Consider the following 19,572-nt stretch of genomic DNA (forward strand, 5'->3'; position numbering starts at 1 on the left):
CCAAACATGTTTGGTGGGGGTATAAAAAAATATTTCGGTAAAATAAAAATGCCATTTTGAGTTAACCCTATATAGCAAAAGACCAGTCTGAGAGTAAATATCATTAACATCTCGAATCTACATACGCAAGAAAAGTGATCTACGGCGAAAAGGTGTGTAGGCATATTTTATCAGTTACATTAAATTTAAAGAAACTAAAATCGGTTTATTAATATTAATATTTAAATCAAAATGTAGTAAATGGATAAGTATGCCATGAAATATGTTTGTGTTGTTGATTATGAAATATCAATGTTTTCTGTTTTTGTTACACATGTGCATCTTACTTTCTAATGAGATACTTATGTTATTATTTTCTGTTTTCATTTGAATCATATTTGTAAATATTTGTACTATAAGAGGGCCTCATGGAAGATTAGCGTCAGCTAAATGAGTCACCCTCTATAAATAAAGAATTTACTTACTTACTTAATTACTTACTAGAAATTTGGGGGAGCTTTAGACGAAGCGCGCAGCTCATATTTCGTTTCATTTGCTTTCGTACAAGAAGGCGGGGCGAAGTTTGGCGAATTAGATTAAGTGATAATCGTTCTTGCGTAAAGAAACACTCTAGCAACTTTTTAAAGTTTTAAAGGAAGTTTTAAATTATGCCCCGAGGTAAAATTTTCTGCACGATACTGCCGTGACACGTACTAACAAAGAACAAGTGGCGCGAAATCAATCGGAGCGTCGTTAAATAAACAGGTAATCCAATAAAAAAGTATGAAAGATTAACCAATCAAAAACCAGAATACTGAAGGTAAGCTAAAATAAGAAACGACTAAGCAAGAAGCGCGATCGTCGTTAATTAAATATTTTAATGGGATTAAAATACACCAATTAACTCCTACCATATATTAAAGGACAAACACAAATGTAATAATTAAATTTAATTGTCCTAATGTGTCACGACAAAGAATAAGTACAAGTCAACATACGAGTATAAACAAATATCAAACGTTTGACATAATAAACCCGGTCGTAGAAAGTTCTCATAATGTCAAATATATAAATTCCTAAACCCGCCAATCAACAGCCAAATAAAGCAAAACAAAGAGGCAAATGCAAGTAAAATAAAACAAAGCAAATGTTATAACAAAAAAACAAACATAATCAAACAAATAACACTTAAAAGCAAGGCAAGAAAGCAATAAAAGTATTCTATATTAAGTTGCAATAACTCACTCTTACTCTAGCAAAACTTGATATTAAGAAAAGTGAAAAGTTTTAAGCTAGTAATTTGCACTATGCAATTCTATAAGAGTAGAATGATTTCATAGTGTAAGAATGAGTTATGTAAAAGCAGGAGCAAATTGACAACATCAAACATGATCTTACCTTAAAAATATCAAAGTTTTAACATAATCTGTAATATAAACAACAATAATCCATCACTAAAATTGAATATGCCAAATGTAAAGTAGCTGCCGAAACTGACCTTTCGAGAAGTAACTTTATGATAAGGTTGAAATGACCCTTAAAAAGAAATGCCTTAAACGGTTTGAACCTTCTGTATTCAAATGAAGACCGCCGTCTAATTTGGCGAACAGGTAACGTTTGACTTGTCCTTTAAAATTAAAGGGACGATATGAACGAATAAATTTGAAATTCAGATCGACAGCCAGTACATCTTCCAGAAAATGATTAAATTCTCTAATTTTCTTATCAGAGCATGAATGATCCACCGGTCGAGGAAGGATAGAAGATACTATAATTCTAATAGAAGCGTTTTCTTTCCTGATAGCCGCTATTAAATTGGTAAAATCCGAAGCCAAAGAGTTTAATGCATTTTGATTAGCTATGTTGTTTGTACCTATGTGTAAAATAATAAAATTACTATCATACAAAGATACTTGTTTCTTGCTCACAAGAAATGACAATTTGCCAATAGTTGCACCCGGAAAGGCTTGAACTTTAACTCCCTCAATCGGTGGTAGATTTTTAACAATGGAGTCTCCCACTATAATAACCCTTCGGAATTCTGCAAGTAGAAAAAGAATTGTTAATACAACAAAACATATACATTACCCTAGATTAAAAGGAAACTTTATTTACATTTAAACTGTGAATATATACATGAAAAAGGTAAGTATTTAATTAACCATAAGTAAGATTCCAATGTCAAAATTACTAGTTATAACCCAAAATTGGATACATACACAAATTCACCACAAATACCCTTATGTACAAATTCTGCTCAATTGGTGAAAACATCCAAAAGACAGCAGAAACCTTTTTTATTAGATCAAAGGCATACAATAGGGAATTTTGGCTCATTATAGTGTTACTAGTACTAAAGCACTGACAAATTTGAACCAATAAAACGAGACACTTTAAACTTGTCTATTAAGGAGTACTGAATATACTTCTTATAAGCATCAGAGTGCCAGTCACCCATTAGTTGAATGAGGTCTGCTGGAAGTTCTAATCTGAAGGCCAGAGTTGCAAAACCTCTTCTGAAAGAATGTGTTGTAAAAGGTATAGGATCCAGGCCTATCTCCTTGATGACTGTACGTAATTTTGTAAGGTACCTATGGTATGTGACCGGTTTGCCTGACTTAAGGATAAATAAAGGCGAATATTCTGAAGCTGGAACATACTTAATCATAAATTTATAAGCTTTCACAGGACATAGATTTGAACCCTTAATTCTAGTCAATGGAGTGAACAGGAGTCTCTCTCCAGCTTGAATAGTTTTTGTCCATTTCATCGTGACTAACAGATCACCCTCAGAAATTTTGACATCATTGCGTAATAAAAACCTTGGATTATTTAAATCTTTTCCAGATGTTGGGACTAAGTTGGATTTTCTTGCCATGAGAAAAAAGGCAAAGAGAAATAAACACCAATAAGTGTAAGAATCTAGATCTGAAAAATCTAACGCTGCATAAATTTTGAGTAAGATTTCCGGAGTAATAGGTTCAGCTCGTTTGACTAAGTGCTTTTTCAACTTAGCGATACCCTTCAATGAAAGATTTATCAGGAAAGAATTAACATGATCTAAACTGTAACCTAAAAACAAATGCATAGTTCTAACTCCACTGATGTAGTTTTTGATAGAGTCAGTGGATTTTAAAGATCTGCTGAGAAATTGTGCATACAACTGCAATGTTTCAGTAGTAGCCGGTAATATTTCCAGATTAAAATACAGACAAAATAGTAAAAATGACTCCCAATGCAATCTAAGATTCTTTCTTGAACCTTCTGCATATGCCCTCTTGTTGGATTCTCTAAGATCGCTTCTCAGAGTTTCAAGCTGAGAATCTGAAATACAAATATCACTTATCAAGAAGACTATATGTCTGACCATACCGATAAAACTATATATATACAACATTACAATGACCATAAACATTGTAATGTACTACCACGTACTACCAATCATTCATAAATCTGAAGTCTGAATCATCAACTTTCCATTCTGTCAGAACCTTGTCTTTTGTCAACCGACGAAATTCACTTTCATGGCTGTGATTTAAATGCCACCGGGATAAATGATCAGCAATTCGGTTTTCATTTGACGATAAATGTTGGGCCTTAATTTCAAACTCATACACTGAGGCTACAAAACAAATTTCCCTAAGACAAGATTGTAAAAAGGGACAACGGGCTTTCCCTGTATTGAGGGTGATACATACTGATTGGTTGTCACACATAATTAAAATCTTTTGGTGATGGAAAAATTTTCCCCATTTATGAACACAAACTACCAGGGACAGCATTTCCAGTGCTCCTATGTGTAACTGTTTATTTAAAATATCAGCTGGAAATCTAGCATGAAAGAAGTTGCCTTTCCAAAAACCGCCACAAGCTTCCAAACAAGCATCGGATGAAAAAATGGAATCGGGCTCTGACCATGAACCAAGTGACAACAAAGACACACCATTATATAACGGTAGAAAAGTATTCCACCAAAGTAAATCTTTGTGAACTTCGGTTGGAATGTCATGCAATACATGTCTATGCAAACCATGTAAATCCCTTAACCAGTTTAATAGACGGTTGATGAATACACGACTTGATTTTACACATGCTCCTATGAAGTTTAATTTGCCCAATAAATATTGCACATCTTTAACTGTGGCCTTTCTCTTCTCCAACCAAAGTTTGACCAGGTGTAAAATTTCATTAAGTCTATCTGGAGTAATTTCCATAGTCATTTTTAGCGTGTTGAACCAAACGCCTAAAAACGACATAACATGAGAAGGGGGGCAACTCTTATCAACCGCTTCTTCTATACCACTACATTCTAACACTTTTCCTAAAGTCTGATAAGCCATTTCTGCTGAATCTGGTTTTTCGACCCCTGCAAAATCATCGAGATAGTTAAGTATGGCAATACCAATGCTCAACAACATGAAGGAAATAGCATTAGTCACTCTTTGACATATATATGCAGCACTGCGTAACCCCATAGATAAAACTGTGTCACAAAAAATGTGTTTCTTCCAGACAAATGAAACTAAATTATACTGAGATGGGCAAATACTTATTTGTCTATATGCTCGCCTTAAATCTTTTTGAACATTAAGGCACCTTTCCCTTTACTTAATATAAGTTGGATAAAATCATCTATTCTAGGAAAAGTTAAGGAAATAGCTTCCCCCAAATAAATATCTTTGTCAATATGATCATTTACTGCGTTTGATGTAGAACTACTGAGATCTAGAATAACCCTTCTCTCAGAGACTGACTTTTTTGGGACTGAATTTAATGGGGAAATCAATAGATTATGTTCAAATGGATTATCCTTGAAAGGACCAATAACTGCATCATAATTCATTTCCTTGATCAGATATTTTTCTATTTCTAATGGGAATTCTGTAGCACCTTTATAGTTTTTATATTGCCAGCTATGTCTAGTGGGGGAACAGTCATTTTCATTACCTTCGAAACCTATTGGAAACCCAAATTCTATCAAATCACACACTACTAAATCTTTATATTGAAAAAGAGATAACCACGACCGCATAAATTCTGTATTTATTCTTTTATTAACCTTGATACGACATCCTTCAAAGTTGTATTTACCTGATTCTTTCACTAGTTTGTGTAAATTGACCTTTTCATTGACCTCAGAAAAACTATTACAATTTTTTACTTCTGTACAAATTTTACAATTCTCATTATGTTTATAAAAATGAGAATCTAAGTTTAACTTGGAGATTAAGGTTTTTGACCTATTTTTATCACTGTCGAAAAGGAATTTGGGAACAAAAATATCCTCTGTTTTGCTCTCATTTGACCATTTTGATTTTAACTTCAATTGTCATGCTAAGGTGTGGGGGCAGGACGATGAACTTTCAGGGTGCTGTAATTTCACTTTATCTTTTATCCAGCATGTAGCACATATATGTTGTGCCAAACGCAGTTTACCTTTCACTACAATGGTATGATTGTGTTTGTGTTCACAACGATTACGTTGGAATAACGAACAAAACCAAATGTTGGAATCGTCCATATCATTGGGATTTTTTTCTGGTTGCATGTAATTTGGGTATTTTTTGAGTCTGGCACCCTGATGTGTGTAACTCTTATTGAAAGAGTTATTCCTGTTTAACAGTACTAATTCTAAGTAAGTGAAGTCATCTGACCATGACTTAGAACCTAATTCTATTTCTCTCAAAACTGCTGCATAGTAAGTTTTAAGAATTTTGAAATCATAAGATGTATTTAAATACATTATCCTTTTCAGTAAAGCCAAACGACCGGACTGTTCAGCTGATTTTGTTTTTGGGTCTGTTATAATTTCAAGTTCACCCGCTGCGAATAAATTCAATTCTAAATTCTGAAATGAGATCTGACGACTTGCAAATTCGTAACGTAACTGAGAATGAGGATACCTCTGTTTGTTTTTAACTTTGTCTGAAGATTTTGAAGCTATTCCTGATTTTTTACTTGATTTTTTGTGCTTATGTTTATGTTTTTTCTTTTTTGACTTGGTTGAAACAGACTTAGTATTGTTCATATCATCATCAATTTCACTACAGTCTTCTTCACTGGAATCGTCCGAATCACTGCTACTATCCGAATCAGTGTCTGATTCGCTTGAACTAAAAAGTCCTAAACTTTTGAACTGTTTCTCCACTTGTGCCTTAACCGTTTTTGACTGTCTCAAATCGTCAATTGTAATTTTTGACGTTGCTAATTCTGTAAGAACATCTCTTTTAACTGGTTTTGATCTAGGATTAGAAAGTTCTTTACCTTGTTTTAACGCTGCGACCTCCTCTCTCTTCTTTTGTAATTTCTGGCGCATTTCCTCCTTTTCACGTAATTTGAGAAGTTTGGCCTGCTCCTGGGATAACTGCTCATATTCTGCATTCAATTTCTGTAGTTCTTCATCGTCATCCGAAGGAATTTCTTCTATTAGACTACTAGAAGACGAAAGTCGTGCTTCTGTACTTTTCACCGTTTCAAGTTTTGGTGGACTGATACCTGAACTATGTGACGGTTCAATGTCATATTCTGCGCCCCCTTCATTCATCTTCTTATAGTCAATTTTGGCGCCTTTTCGTAGATTTGACTTTGGCATATCCACTTTCCGATTTATAAATCAAATGTTTGTAATAACCACAAATTAGCTATAAATTGTTCAATTAAGAGTTTATGTAATGTTTAGCCCAAAGGGCTTATACCTTCGTGTCTTTGCTCACTTTCCTCTCTACATGAATAAATTATTCCGTTTATTATTCTTTAAACAAAAAGTTCTCCTTATCCTTTTCCAAATTACTACTACCAATTTACTACAAAATTTTCTGCACGATACTGCCGTGACACGTACTAACAAAGAACAAGTGGCGCGAAATCAATCGGAGCGTCGTTAAATAAACAGGTAATCCAATAAAAAAGTATGAAAGATTAACCAATCAAAAACCAGAATACTGAAGGTAAGCTAAAATAAGAAACGACTAAGCAAGAAGCGCGATCGTCGTTAATTAAATATTTTAATGGGATTAAAATACACCAAGTTTGGCGAATTAGATTAAGTGATAATCGTTCTTGCGTAAAGAAACACTCTAGCAACTTTTTAAAGTTTTAAAGGAAGATTTAAATTATGCCCCGAGGTGTAATTCGATATCGACACGTTGGCATATTGTCTTGGCGTATTGTCTTTGTGTATTACTAAATATCGGATTATCTATCGATAGAAGCTTTCTTCAAAGCGTTTCAATTCGTACACGATATTTTTCGTCCCATGCTAATTCGTAACCACAACCAATTTTCGTTCCAAAAGTCGATAAAAAGTCTTAGGGTCGGCGGTAAAAAAATAGGGTCGGTCGGGTTACCTGAACCACACATATTTTTTATTTTGGCCTTATCGTGTAGACAACTGTTTCCGTTATGTCGAGACACAGTTTATTTATTGAAAGCTGTTATTTTGCAGTAAAGTTCACAGTAATGACAAAGCCTCTAGACGAATTTAATGTCAGATGCTGATAGGTCTAGTTCATTAAAGTCTTTAAAGCAAACGACCTTTATTAAATTCACATACATGTGCTAGAACTTGTAGCACGTGACAAAGGTTAATTATTTTCAAACGATTGTAATATATTTGCTCCGAAAACTTTGAAATAATACCATATATGTGATACACTTTCGAAAAACTATATAGTATTTTGTTCTATTTAGGTTCATTTCAATACAAATATGTACCATGACGTGAATCCGATAAAGATCATCATGCTATAATGATCATTGTTTAGATAACAATCATGGAGCGTCAAAAGATAAAAATAAATCCTGCTATATATGATATTCAAATTCTTATCAAAATGATTCGTAATATTTTTAGCAGAATTTAGGGCCTATGAGGAAAGAAACAGACGTCAGAAAAAAATGTAACACTTTATGTAACAAATTAAATTACTTCAAATAGTACGAAAGCCACTTGTCTTGCATTGTAGAAGAAGTAAAAAGTATACGCACATATTTTTTTATAATATTATAAATATATCAGATGTGAATATAATAGGGTTATTATAACAGTAGCTCGATCAGAGATGCTGTATTCGGCTCAAGTGGATTTTTTGCCAGATCGGATCTCACGAGGCCCCATGAGTTCAATCAAACCTTGCAACATCCACGAGAGCCGAATACAAAATCCCAGATCTAGCTACTGTTATAATGACACTTTTATTATGTACCTCCACATTTTTGTTTGGTGTTTTGTTATTGAACGAAATCTTCAATGTTTATCGATATTAAAATGAAGCTTAGTGAAGTTTTTATGTGCGCTATTTATAGAACTGTGTCAGGTCATGCATATTAATGAAAGTAGTTCGGTATCATACAGTACAAAAGGTACAATAAGGAGTTTTTTTCTGCCTGTTCATATTTACTTGTGAAATACAGGCCGATTTTGTACAGAATTTATATAGGTACATAATAAAATACAACATAATAAAACTGTAGCGATTTACAACATTTAACACTATTAAATAACACTCTGAATAACCACACAAAAGAAAGCTGAGGCGTTCCATACTGAATAAAAACACATAATGTTCTTTCATATTTAGTAACAATTAATGTGTTAACGCACACAGAAGGGTCGATTCTTAAGTATGATCAATATCAATGTATACATGTGTAATCATATTCAGACACGCCATGAAATTTATAAAGTAAAACTAATAATTGAAAAAAGAAAAGAGAAAAAAAAAACATTACAAAGTAAAAAAACCTTTTAAACTGACACTTAAACATATGGTTTAACTGAACGCTCTAGAAGTATGGGGTGCGGAGGCAGACAATACATTTGATCGGACATCTGACGAACATCGAAAAACATTTCATCAAGCGTTTGAAATGGTATGAATCGATTGAACTCCTACGTTGGTCATTTACGTGCAAATAATTGAAAATATTCCCTTCCCATCTTATTGTAGATGATTATGGCGCATTTACATTAAATTAGACTATCTAAAGATACTTATTAATTCTATTATAAGTTTCTAGGAAAGTTCAAAATGTTAAAATGCTACTGATGTTTCAATGCATGTAACCTGACACTCCATGTACAAAATCTAATTTGTATATTAATAGTTGGAATAAGAATATGTCAAGTATTTTAGGAAACAATAATAGCTTAGTTTAGCTCCAACAGTGCGAGGGTATGGCTTTCTGTTTAATGTCGAGTCTGTTATAACAAGATGTGATACACAAGCTTGAAAAGTTGTGAATACAACAGTATCTGATTGGGAATTTCACGGGCGTATCTTAATACGAACACCACAATATGTGTTTATTTCGTTATGTTTATCGTGATATTATAATCTCAGTCTTCATCTGTATATTTATATTTTTTGTTGACGGGTTTGTAATCGAAAGGTTATTTAAAAAAGTACTGTGATCCAGAGTACCAAATTCCTTCTCGTCGTAGCAAAATCAATATTGTGTTTCACATACGTTTGATTCTACTGTGACTTCAACGTTGATCACATTATTGTCTAAATAACACTATTCTATTTCACTAAAATTTTTCACATGTTTGACGTAGTGGGAGTGAATGAAATCCATTACAGAACTTTGGTATTACACTAGTGTAATAAAGCTTTAATGATAAAGTGTAGGTGACATTTGTCAAATTGATTTTGTATGTAATTGGTAAATAAAGAAGAAATTCTGATGTTTCTTATGAAAAAATCTACATGTGATAAAAAATATCACATTTGTGTTTAGTAAACAATTTAAATAAAATTCATTAAATGCTAGCTAGAGCATCACATTTATTTTATTCCACTTGTTTTTAGAATGAAAATAAAAAGACACTTTTGTAATATCCTCTATTTATTTCACTGATTCTCTAAATACTTAAGAACCTAGGACTTACTCTTTTTCCATCTATTTCTTTCATTAAAGATCTAACGCTAAAACAGAAGATACATCTGAGGATAGATCAAGTGTCCCTGTCAGTGAATGTCGTTCAAGCCTCACGATGGCAGTCACAACTCCTTGCACAACTATGTAGTTAAAAATAATTTACATATTTATGCACTAATAACTTCTACCTAAACTTGAATCACATTAATATATTTAAAGGGACCTGATAATCATAGTATTTAAAATGTGTTGACAGTAATTCGTTCTAAAATATGTTGATAGTTAGTTATTCGTTCTCAACTGTGTTGATAGTTAGTTATTCGTTCTAAGTGTTAATTTTGTCTTTTGACAGTTCCTGTGATATGCAGGCTCCATAACCTCAGATCCCCTTTCTAAATTCCAGTTTGTTTAGTTTTGCCCATTGTTTTCTCGTTTGGGGCAATCCCATTACTGTATCTGGGGACCAAACGCCGCTTTTCATTGAATTACACGCCACAACCCGTGTATCATTGAAGGTTCCATGTTCACCGCCGTTTGAATACATCTACGGATGTCTCTTAAATGCTTTTTGTACTTTTAGCATGTGTAAATTTGAGTTCTGCTCAACCCGGAGCTAGAGGGCTGGACGGTAGCATGCATATCCACTACCGTCCATGAACAGGCTCAATCAAACCGAGCCTGCAACATTTTCGTTTCTGTCGTGTTGAGCGACCTGTGAAGTTTCCACTTTTTCTATTTTAGAGATTCACCTGGCGGGATTACTTCTGGAACTTGGTGAGGATACGAGTGAGGTTGGGTACGCACCATAAACCGGTGTAAGCTCCCCAGATGTGTTTCTGCCATTGACCGTTCAACGGCGATGCCCTACTGTACTGTGTTCCATGATTTGTTCGTTTTGTTCTCGTGTGTTTGCTTTGTATGCGAGTGTGTGCGTGCTGGTAGTGTGCACGTGTGCGTGCTGTGATATTTATCCTTGTTTTATAGTGTAAATACCTGGTGATCGACAATGATGTTTTGGTTTAACTAACTTCAGTATTTAACAATAAAATCTGTAAAAAGAAGCAGAGAGTGTAACCGAAAAAGACTCGGTTTGACTGAGTCTATTTTTCAGAGGTAATAAAATGTGCAACACCTCTCACGCACCCCCCCCCCCCCCCCCCCCCCTCGCAGGCACCGGCTCAAACGGAACTCTATTACACATCTATTTAATGGACTCCCTGATCCCAAAGGACCAGAAAATATAACAACACTGAATCCAAGTACGGGGAGACTTTTTACAGCCGCCTCACGGCACTTAAAGATTGCTGTTGTGATAGTTAATAAAATCTGTAAAAAGATCCTTCGGAAGCAGAGAATGTAACAGAAAAAAAGAATAACAGCAGACTCGGTTTGATTGAGTCTGTTCATGAGAGGTAATAAAATGTAATCTCTGTAAATAAAATGTTAAAACTCGTACCTGATTTTCTACAGTTTACCTTAACACGGGAATTGGGGCTTTTATGTTTAAAGCATACTTTACTAGTATAATCAACGTGCTCATTTCGTGACATACCTCCTAAAAAGACGTTCATTGTATTAAAAGAGTAACTGCTGCACCTTCAATGTCATTCAACAAGACGAAATGCTTTACGTTTATCCAAATTTTGAAATAATGCAATATGATGTAAAGATATATTATTTATTTAAGAAAATATGTTTCGTACGCATATGGTACTAAATAGGAAAACTTACAAACACATATCTTATGTCTAAACCTAAGTTTATTAGAACTATGTAACAAACATTTGTATTGTGAGAAATCGAAACCGTTTAAGTGAACGTTAAGTGTACAAGGACGAAGTGACGCTTTTAAAATTCTTAAGCCATAAAGTTCTGCCTTTAGATTAAATTGTCTTCGATCTTTTGCGTTTATGTTCAGTAGGGCATCAAAGTACCTCATCTTGTTTACTGCATTATTGTTGCAATAATGTTAAAGTATCTCACAGCTACTTTACAGCTGTTTTATATCTCAGGCCTAATTGGCGGATGTTCAAAACATCACCTGAGACATAGAGACATTTGATGATTATTGGCATTATTACTTAATTAAAGTTGACAATATGCTCATGTCGAGTATTTGTTTTCTTGCGTTTATTAAATTTGACTTTTTAAATCAAATTGTACTGATATCAATTAAAGTTTGTATACATTTCTTATTTAATTTCTCTTTACAATTACCACTGGCAGAAGAAACGGTTATATTATTGTCAAAGAATTCAAACATGGAGAGCTTATAGAAACAATTGAATGCGATCAATATTTTTCAACCTGCAAGCTTCTATTCTTCAGAGCAATGATCGTATTGACTGTATTACAAATAGCCAAAAGTGGTTGATAAGTGAAAACCAAACCCTGTTTAAAGGCAGTGTTATCAAAGTCCCATATTCACCTAATTTACATTAAACTGTTTTATTACAAAATTGGAATTCTAAATTAAACTATAATATTGTATGCCAATAGCGATCAAGAGATAATTACAATCTAAGACAACGCTTCCACTAAATTGGTAATTGTTCAGTCTGGTGAATGCTTTAAGACTGCATATAGCGCTTTATAAAATTTCTATCAGCTATATTTATCAAAGGTTTATGTAGCTAAGTTATAGCCCCTAGCTGTAAGCTTTTTAATAACATAAATTGATAATTTATTAGACATATTTTTTTCTTTATTGACATGTATTTTTGTGTAGCCATTGGTTACTAAATAAGCATTTCTGACATGATATATACTTTGATAGAATGTGATTGGGTGAAACATATGTTTGGGTGTTTGTGAGAAATATACAAATTGATATATGTAAGACAAACGGAACCACTCATTTTTCGCCATTACCTTACCTTGATATTGTCAACGTTTATTTATTTATTACCAAATTATTTAGAGTCAACATAATATTGTTTCAGTCCAGCGATCATAATATTTTATTGATCTCACAGTTCGAGATTTCAATCAGTCACACAACACTGGAGGGTCTTTATTTTTACGTGCGTCTCGTAGAGGAACATTTTACGCATATTTCTACGCATATGTCTGTACAAAGTGCGTTCATAAAATAATATATACTACAACATTAGGTCGATTAACATTATACAAATTAGAAAAGAACGAAAACTTAAATATATATGGGTGGCGGTTTCAATTTTTCCTATGGCACTGTTATTCACTGTAATCAAGTGTGAATACTTATGTTACTTTATATAGTAACGGAAATGGTGCTATTTTGTAAGGGTTTACGGCTCTCTTAAATATGTTTATTGTTTTGTATTTAAGGAAAATAGCCGTTTACCCTTATATTGCAAACTTGTTTAAGAAGGAACAAACATCAACATTTACTAGAGTGAAATAAAACACATTCATACCAGGTAATAAAGACTATTTCCGTAAAAAGTGTCATTCTTACTTTGTACTGTCTATGGAACTGTGACGTATTTCCAGTTTCTAGTTATGTATATAATGGAAAAATTCCCCATACCCACATAGGAATTTCTCTTACAAGTTCAGTATCATTTTCAACAGTAAAAAGGAAAATTGAATTAGGAGCTACGTATGGGTGCACAAAATACATGTCATGTCCACTTGAAAGATAATGGAAAAGTTTTCAGCCTGACGGTGACATATGAGCAACACATCTGAATTAAGAATACAATGGCACAGGATTTCGTGTAATGGGTTAGTGTAAAATTCCTGTACATTATTTAGTTGTCGACAGGTGAAGTATCTTAAATGTGAAAAGTGTCTGAACAAACCCGCCTAACGTAAATTAGTAGGTTTGAACTATGTAGGGATAATACACGTTTTTTGTGTGTTAACGTCTGCAGAAGCCCGCGGGATTGTTTGTGACCGAGACGAAAGTTCGAGGTCACAAAGATATCCCAAGGGCTTCTGCAGACGTTAATACACAAAACAAAAGTGTATTGTCGCTATTCTTGCATAAAAAAAAACATTACCCGACGACTAAATGTATTGTTTTCATATGTGATGACTCTACGATTCCGGTACATTTTTTTAATTACCATTCTGTTGTTCTTGGAAACGATAGACATGTTTTAAATATCCATAACCAGGGCCCAAAAATCAACAACATTACTAAAAGCACATACTGAAGCTTTTTACACGATTTTTTTTATCTCCCGTTATAACAAACATGAAATTACCAAAACATATTCATATAACTTCAACATTTGGTAAACAGGAGGTCAATTTCAAGAATAATAACTTTACATTCGAGTTATTTTGAGTACGGACACATTAGGAGTACGGATGAGTACGAACGTACTGTCAAACTTTCAAGCTGTTTATATAAATTCTTCCAGAAATTAGATAAAAACATATCGACTGATATTTACCAAAATCATAAATATGATTCCTAAAAACAAACAATCGTACAAGTTACTCGCGATTCTTAAATATCCACGGTTATCTACAAAAACTGAAATGACGCAGAGTTCTAATAGGGGAGTAAATAAGGGAAGAAACGAGTACGAACATTGTTGGGGGCAGCGCATTTGGCGTTGGTAAGTGATACAGAAAAACATTCTATGGTTTAGATTGCATCTTTTATGCTACAAAAAGAGTTTTTTATGAAAGAAACAAGACGCATACACCAGATGTCAATCTGCGCAGAAATACATATACGTCCCTGGGAAAGCATTTCAAAAATAAGAATCGGGTACTAACAGCACGTGAATTGCCTTGTTTGCACACGATTTCTCTCCCGTTTATATATGGGCGGATCCAGTGAAAAAAGTAGTTTTTATTTGTCAAAACGTATTGCGTAAAATCGCAGTGTACGTAGCATTTAGGATAAATGAAACTTAACGTTTACATTGTTGGAAGCTATCACAAAATAGATATAGGTGTAACAAAGTAAAAGGAATTATCTTATTTAAAATACGGAGAAATGTTTGCACTGACCTATGTTTATACAATTGAGAAAAAATTGCTTAGGTATTTTGCCAACTACCTTCATTTGTACAACTCTTGTTTTACAAAAACTGCTATGCTTTCATGTCTGACGAAATTAATTATTCTGTTACACAAAGATATCAATTCCAGTGCAATCCAACACAAGTCAACAAATAATAGAATTTGTTCCGAGTGAGATTTATTTGATCAGTTTAATTGAAAAAGGCACCAATACATGCCGTTTTATTTTAACAGGACGAACCAATATGTAATCTATGAGCATTCCCTTTCGCTATATAGACTTTAGCACACACAAAAAAAACGTCGATACAAAACAGTGTATTATTTAGATACCCAATAATTTTCATTATTTGTTTTGTACACGTAAATTGCTAGTAATAAACGATCTATTGGCACACTGTAAATTCGTAGAATTACAGATAGATTAGATATGTTTAGCATGTTTTCCTTTCGTAATTACCTAGATGTGTGCGCTGTACGCGCGTTTTTAAAATTATACTGGAAACAGTGTACTACATACCTGAAGAAAATATGCTGCTTTTATAATGATTTCAATTAAAAGGTTAACATACAGCCTTATGACAGAAACAGAAGTGTATGAAGTTTCCAAATGTTCATTTCGTGCGCAGTGCAAGCTACTTGTCAAAATATTTGATGTTGTAAGGATGTAGCTCTGAAATGTACTGTCCTACTGTAATACAGTATTCTCTTAACATTTTTATAAAATATCTTATGATACAATTAAAGCTATCTTCTTCCAATTTATTTTGAAACATTGTATTTGTAATTGAAATCTGTCTTCTATTACCGCCACAAGTTTCCTGATTATGTGCTAATAGATATTGTAAACCCAGAATGGAGCCCGAAGCTATTTTGTTACTATATCAATACAAAGAAATTTTAGCGTCATATTGAGTCTTAATTTCGTCCATATTTTCGGCTTTAACAATAATTTTCAAAATGTGAAAACAAAGTATTTCGGAAAATGAAAATGTCATTTTAAGCCAACCTTAGATAGCATAGGACCCATGTTGTTCTGGGACGATCTGTGTATGAAAAGAATTGGAACCACTGCCTTACCCTTGCATGATCGTAAAAGGCGACTAATAGGGTATTAACACTTGGTTTTGCTGTAACTCTGTGATTCCAGTGGGTATGCAAATTTTGATTCCATTCCTCATGTTTTTATTTCGATGTAAATGAGATGTCAAACCAAAATTTGTAGTCCTGTTTGGCGCCATATAACCTATACTGTGTTGGTGCGCGGTAAAACCCAAATAAATAAATTAGATTGCATAGGACCAGAGTAAATATCATAAACATCTCTAATCTATTACTAAAGAAACAGCGTCCAACAAAAGGGATCTACTGCTAAAAGGTGTGTAGGCACTTTTATCAGTTATATTAAATACTAAAATCGGATTATTACAAAAAGCCTGTTATCCAATAAACATTATTGTATTTATTTAAAAGCTTTAAATTAAACATTTGAATGTGGCAGAAGATAAACACTATCAATTCAAAACTCATCTTAACAACAGTTGATACAAAGAGTTTCAAATAAATGATTTTACTGGGTATCAAGAATGCATTAAGGTATTTCAATCATTTATATCAGACAAATCGAAAACAAATATAGGAGGAAGGCTTAAGTATGATATATGATGCAGTATTATCTTGAATAAAGAATATAAGTGTAAGGAAGAAGAATTATATCTTGAATAAAGAATATAAGTGTAAGGAGGAAGAATTATATCTTGAATAAAGAATATAAATGTAAGGAGGAAGAATTATATCTTGAATAAAGAATATATTAGTGTAAATACTGAAAATTCAGAATGTTTTATACGTTACTGAAAGTTGCAGCAACTAATATCAGTTTGTACGAAAGGTTATCTGATTGTAAACATAGGTACTCCATCTATTTGCTCTAACGTGATAATAAAATGGCCGTGAAAATACGATCAGATGCATCATCTTTTCCGAATTTCTTCTGAATGAATTCCCCAACGTGAAATATAAATTTGCATGTCTTCAATGTACGTCTTAGTTTCAACAGCATGGCAACCTTGGCTATTGACATAAAGGTAAGTAATGCATAGCATATATAGAATGTTACATATGTAAGTCATTCATTACTAGAATTCCGTCTTTGGATCCCCTTTTGCACAGAACACAAGGAAGTAGAAGTGGGAAATATCTCTGTTGATTTGTTGATTACGTAGTGTACATTGTGTTCATCTTTTACTGTGTCGCGTTAAATATCAACCAATTTGCTAACGCATGATAAACTTGCTGTGAGGCTGATTACAAAAGACAGTCTGATGCACAAATAAATTACTTCACTTTCAAGCTGCAGATTCAAACTAATCGCGCAGATAATAGTTTCCGCAATGCTGAGTTTCAGTTTATGTATTAAAAGCTTTTATTTTGCCGTTAAGTTCACAGCACTGACAAAGCCTCTAAGCGAACTTTGAAGACTGCCGTTAATAGTTCTAGTTCGTTAAAGCCTTTAAAGCAAACGGCTTTGTTTTAATAAACATTCTTATGCCGGAACTTTTAGCAGATAACAAGAGTTAATTATTTCAATTGTTTGTAATATGGTTGCTTCGAACACTTTGCAATTTTAGTAACACAGAAATACGTGATACAGTAACCCAAAACTATATAGTAGTTTGTTCGTAATGGGTTCGTCTCAAAATATGTAAAACATACACAATAGTTGACTAAATGATAATTCTCCAGGAATGGAAATGTACCATGACGTGAATCCGATAAAGGTTCTAATGCTTTATTCTTTGTTCGGGTAATAATCCTGGAGCTTCCGAAGCTAAAACTAGATCCTGCTATATGGTTTACAAATTCTTAATAAAATGTTTCGTAATAATTTTTTGAGCAGTATTAAGGGTCGCTGGGAAAAGAAACAAACGTCAGAAAACTTAACGTGAAGTTATACAAAAGGCCACTAGTGTTGTTGTATTTTCTGGTCCTTTGGAGTCCATTCGATATACGTTTAAAAGCGTTCCGCTTAAGCTGGTGCAAGGGATTGTGAGAGGTGTTGCACATCCATTACCTCTCATGAATAGACTCAATCAAACTGAGTCTGCTATTATTGTACTTGGTTGCATTCTTACAGATTTTATTATTATAAATAATTCAGGTGTGAATATAATACAAAATAATGAAAAAATGTAGCGATTTGCATCATTTTAACACTATTTAATCACACTCTGACATGATATCATGAAAATGTCCTACAAAAGGCAGTTACAGCGTTCCATATTAAAAAAAAAACACACGATCGCTCTTTCTTATTTAGTAACAATTAATATATTAATACACACAGAAGGGTTTATCCTAAAAAACATTTTAAAGTATGAGCAAAATCAATTATATGTACGCTTATGCATATTCAGACATACCATGAAAAGTAGAAGAAAACTTATAATTAAATAAAACGAAAACGAGAAGAAAAACATTAAAAAGTAGAAATTTTAAAATAGTTTTAAAATAGTTTTAAAATACTTTTTATAATACAAAAATGACATTAACACGCTCTGGAAGTATGGGTTCAAACCATGCATATAATCGGAACTTGGAAACACATTAAATCAAGTGGATGAACTGGTTTGATATCGATTAAACTCCCACGTTAGTCACTAACATGCAACTACTTGAAAATGTACAAATACCCTTCCCAGTTTATACATATTATGTGGTGATAGATGTGTGTGACGCCTTCGCATTTAATTAGACTATTTACAGACACTAATTAACTCTATTCTATGTTTCTAGGAAAGTTCAAAATGTTAAAGCTACATTCGGCTTCAATGCATGTAACCTGACACTCCGTTTTATGAATTTCTATACTGATAATTGGAAAAAGAATATTTAACGTATTTACATTAGTTTTCTGCCGTTTGTGTATATAACGACATAATAGAAATCATGCCGGCTGGTATTTACGCAAACATTACGCAGAACTATACATGCATTTTATTATAAGCGATTTTATAAGGTTAAATTTAAGAATGACAAAAAAAAACGTTATTTGAGTAACTAGTCGTATAGATCTTGTCGCGAAAAAGTATTTAGTTTTTTTCACCCGTTGGAAGGGCTAACTAGTAATAAAATAATCAAGTATTGCTATCACCATCAAGGCAAGTATTAAGCTTTTTGAACACATCTTCCATGAGAGAATTAGCTAACATATATACTGTTATATTCTAGTTTAGTCAAAATTGTGACGAAAGACTGTTGCAGCAGTGCGTTTTCAGGATCAAATATCATTTCCAATTCTTTCGGCTGATAATATGTTTTCAGTTATAAAACTGTATTAATAGCACAAAACATTAAAACTTGTATTTCCCTGTACATTCAATTATGTGTAAATTAATGTAGACCGTGAAACACACAACATCTGAAGATTAATTAACAACAACAACAATACAATTTATTGCGTAAAACATTGTACAATGCTTATAGCAAATACAAAATTACAATGTTACAAAGTAGGCAAAAGGCATTTTACAAGAGCAAAATGTTATCAATGACATTTACATTCTTAATAAACTGGCGAAATAGATAAATTTGGCTTATCATTACTCTGGATTTTTCCGACATAAGATTTGTAAATTTTTGAATATTTGTCCACGTATAATAATATCGTTTTAAATATTTGTTTCGGAGAGTGCTGTATTTAGGACATATGAGAAGAAAATGATACTCATACTCAATCATACCTGA

At 33.1% G+C, this 19,572-nt stretch overlaps 1 protein-coding gene across 1 annotated transcript; it reads right to left on the bottom strand.

The window, feature by feature from the left end:
- Positions 1-405: 405 nt before the first annotated feature.
- On the bottom strand, positions 406-6,964 carry LOC123541508 (uncharacterized). Its single transcript, XM_053522711.1, has 3 exons — positions 6,244-6,964; positions 1,668-2,020; positions 406-441 (listed from the first exon to the last, which is right to left on the bottom strand). Exons 1-3 carry the CDS (start codon positions 6,569-6,571, stop codon positions 406-408), a joined length of 717 nt encoding a protein of 238 aa, XP_053378686.1. The 5' UTR covers positions 6,572-6,964.
- Positions 6,965-19,572: the final 12,608 nt, after the last annotated feature.

Source organism: Mercenaria mercenaria, chromosome 14 (genome assembly GCF_021730395.1).
Source record: "Mercenaria mercenaria strain notata chromosome 14, MADL_Memer_1, whole genome shotgun sequence".
Taxonomy (NCBI): domain Eukaryota; kingdom Metazoa; phylum Mollusca; class Bivalvia; order Venerida; family Veneridae; genus Mercenaria; species Mercenaria mercenaria.

Bases quoted from the DNA above. Each gene is read 5' to 3' on its own strand.
- LOC123541508 (XM_053522711.1), bottom strand. From the start codon at position 6,571: ATGCCAAAGTCAAATCTACGAAAAGGCGCCAAAATTGACTATAAGAAG. The intron at 2,021-6,243 runs GTAAAGAACTTT...TTCTACTTGCAG, and splicing joins GGTCGCAGCGTTAAAACAAG to AATTCCGAAGGGTTATTATA. The intron at 442-1,667 runs GTACTGGCTGTC...CTTTATTTATAG, and splicing joins TTAATCATTTTCTGGAAGAT to AGGGTGACTCATTTAGCTGA.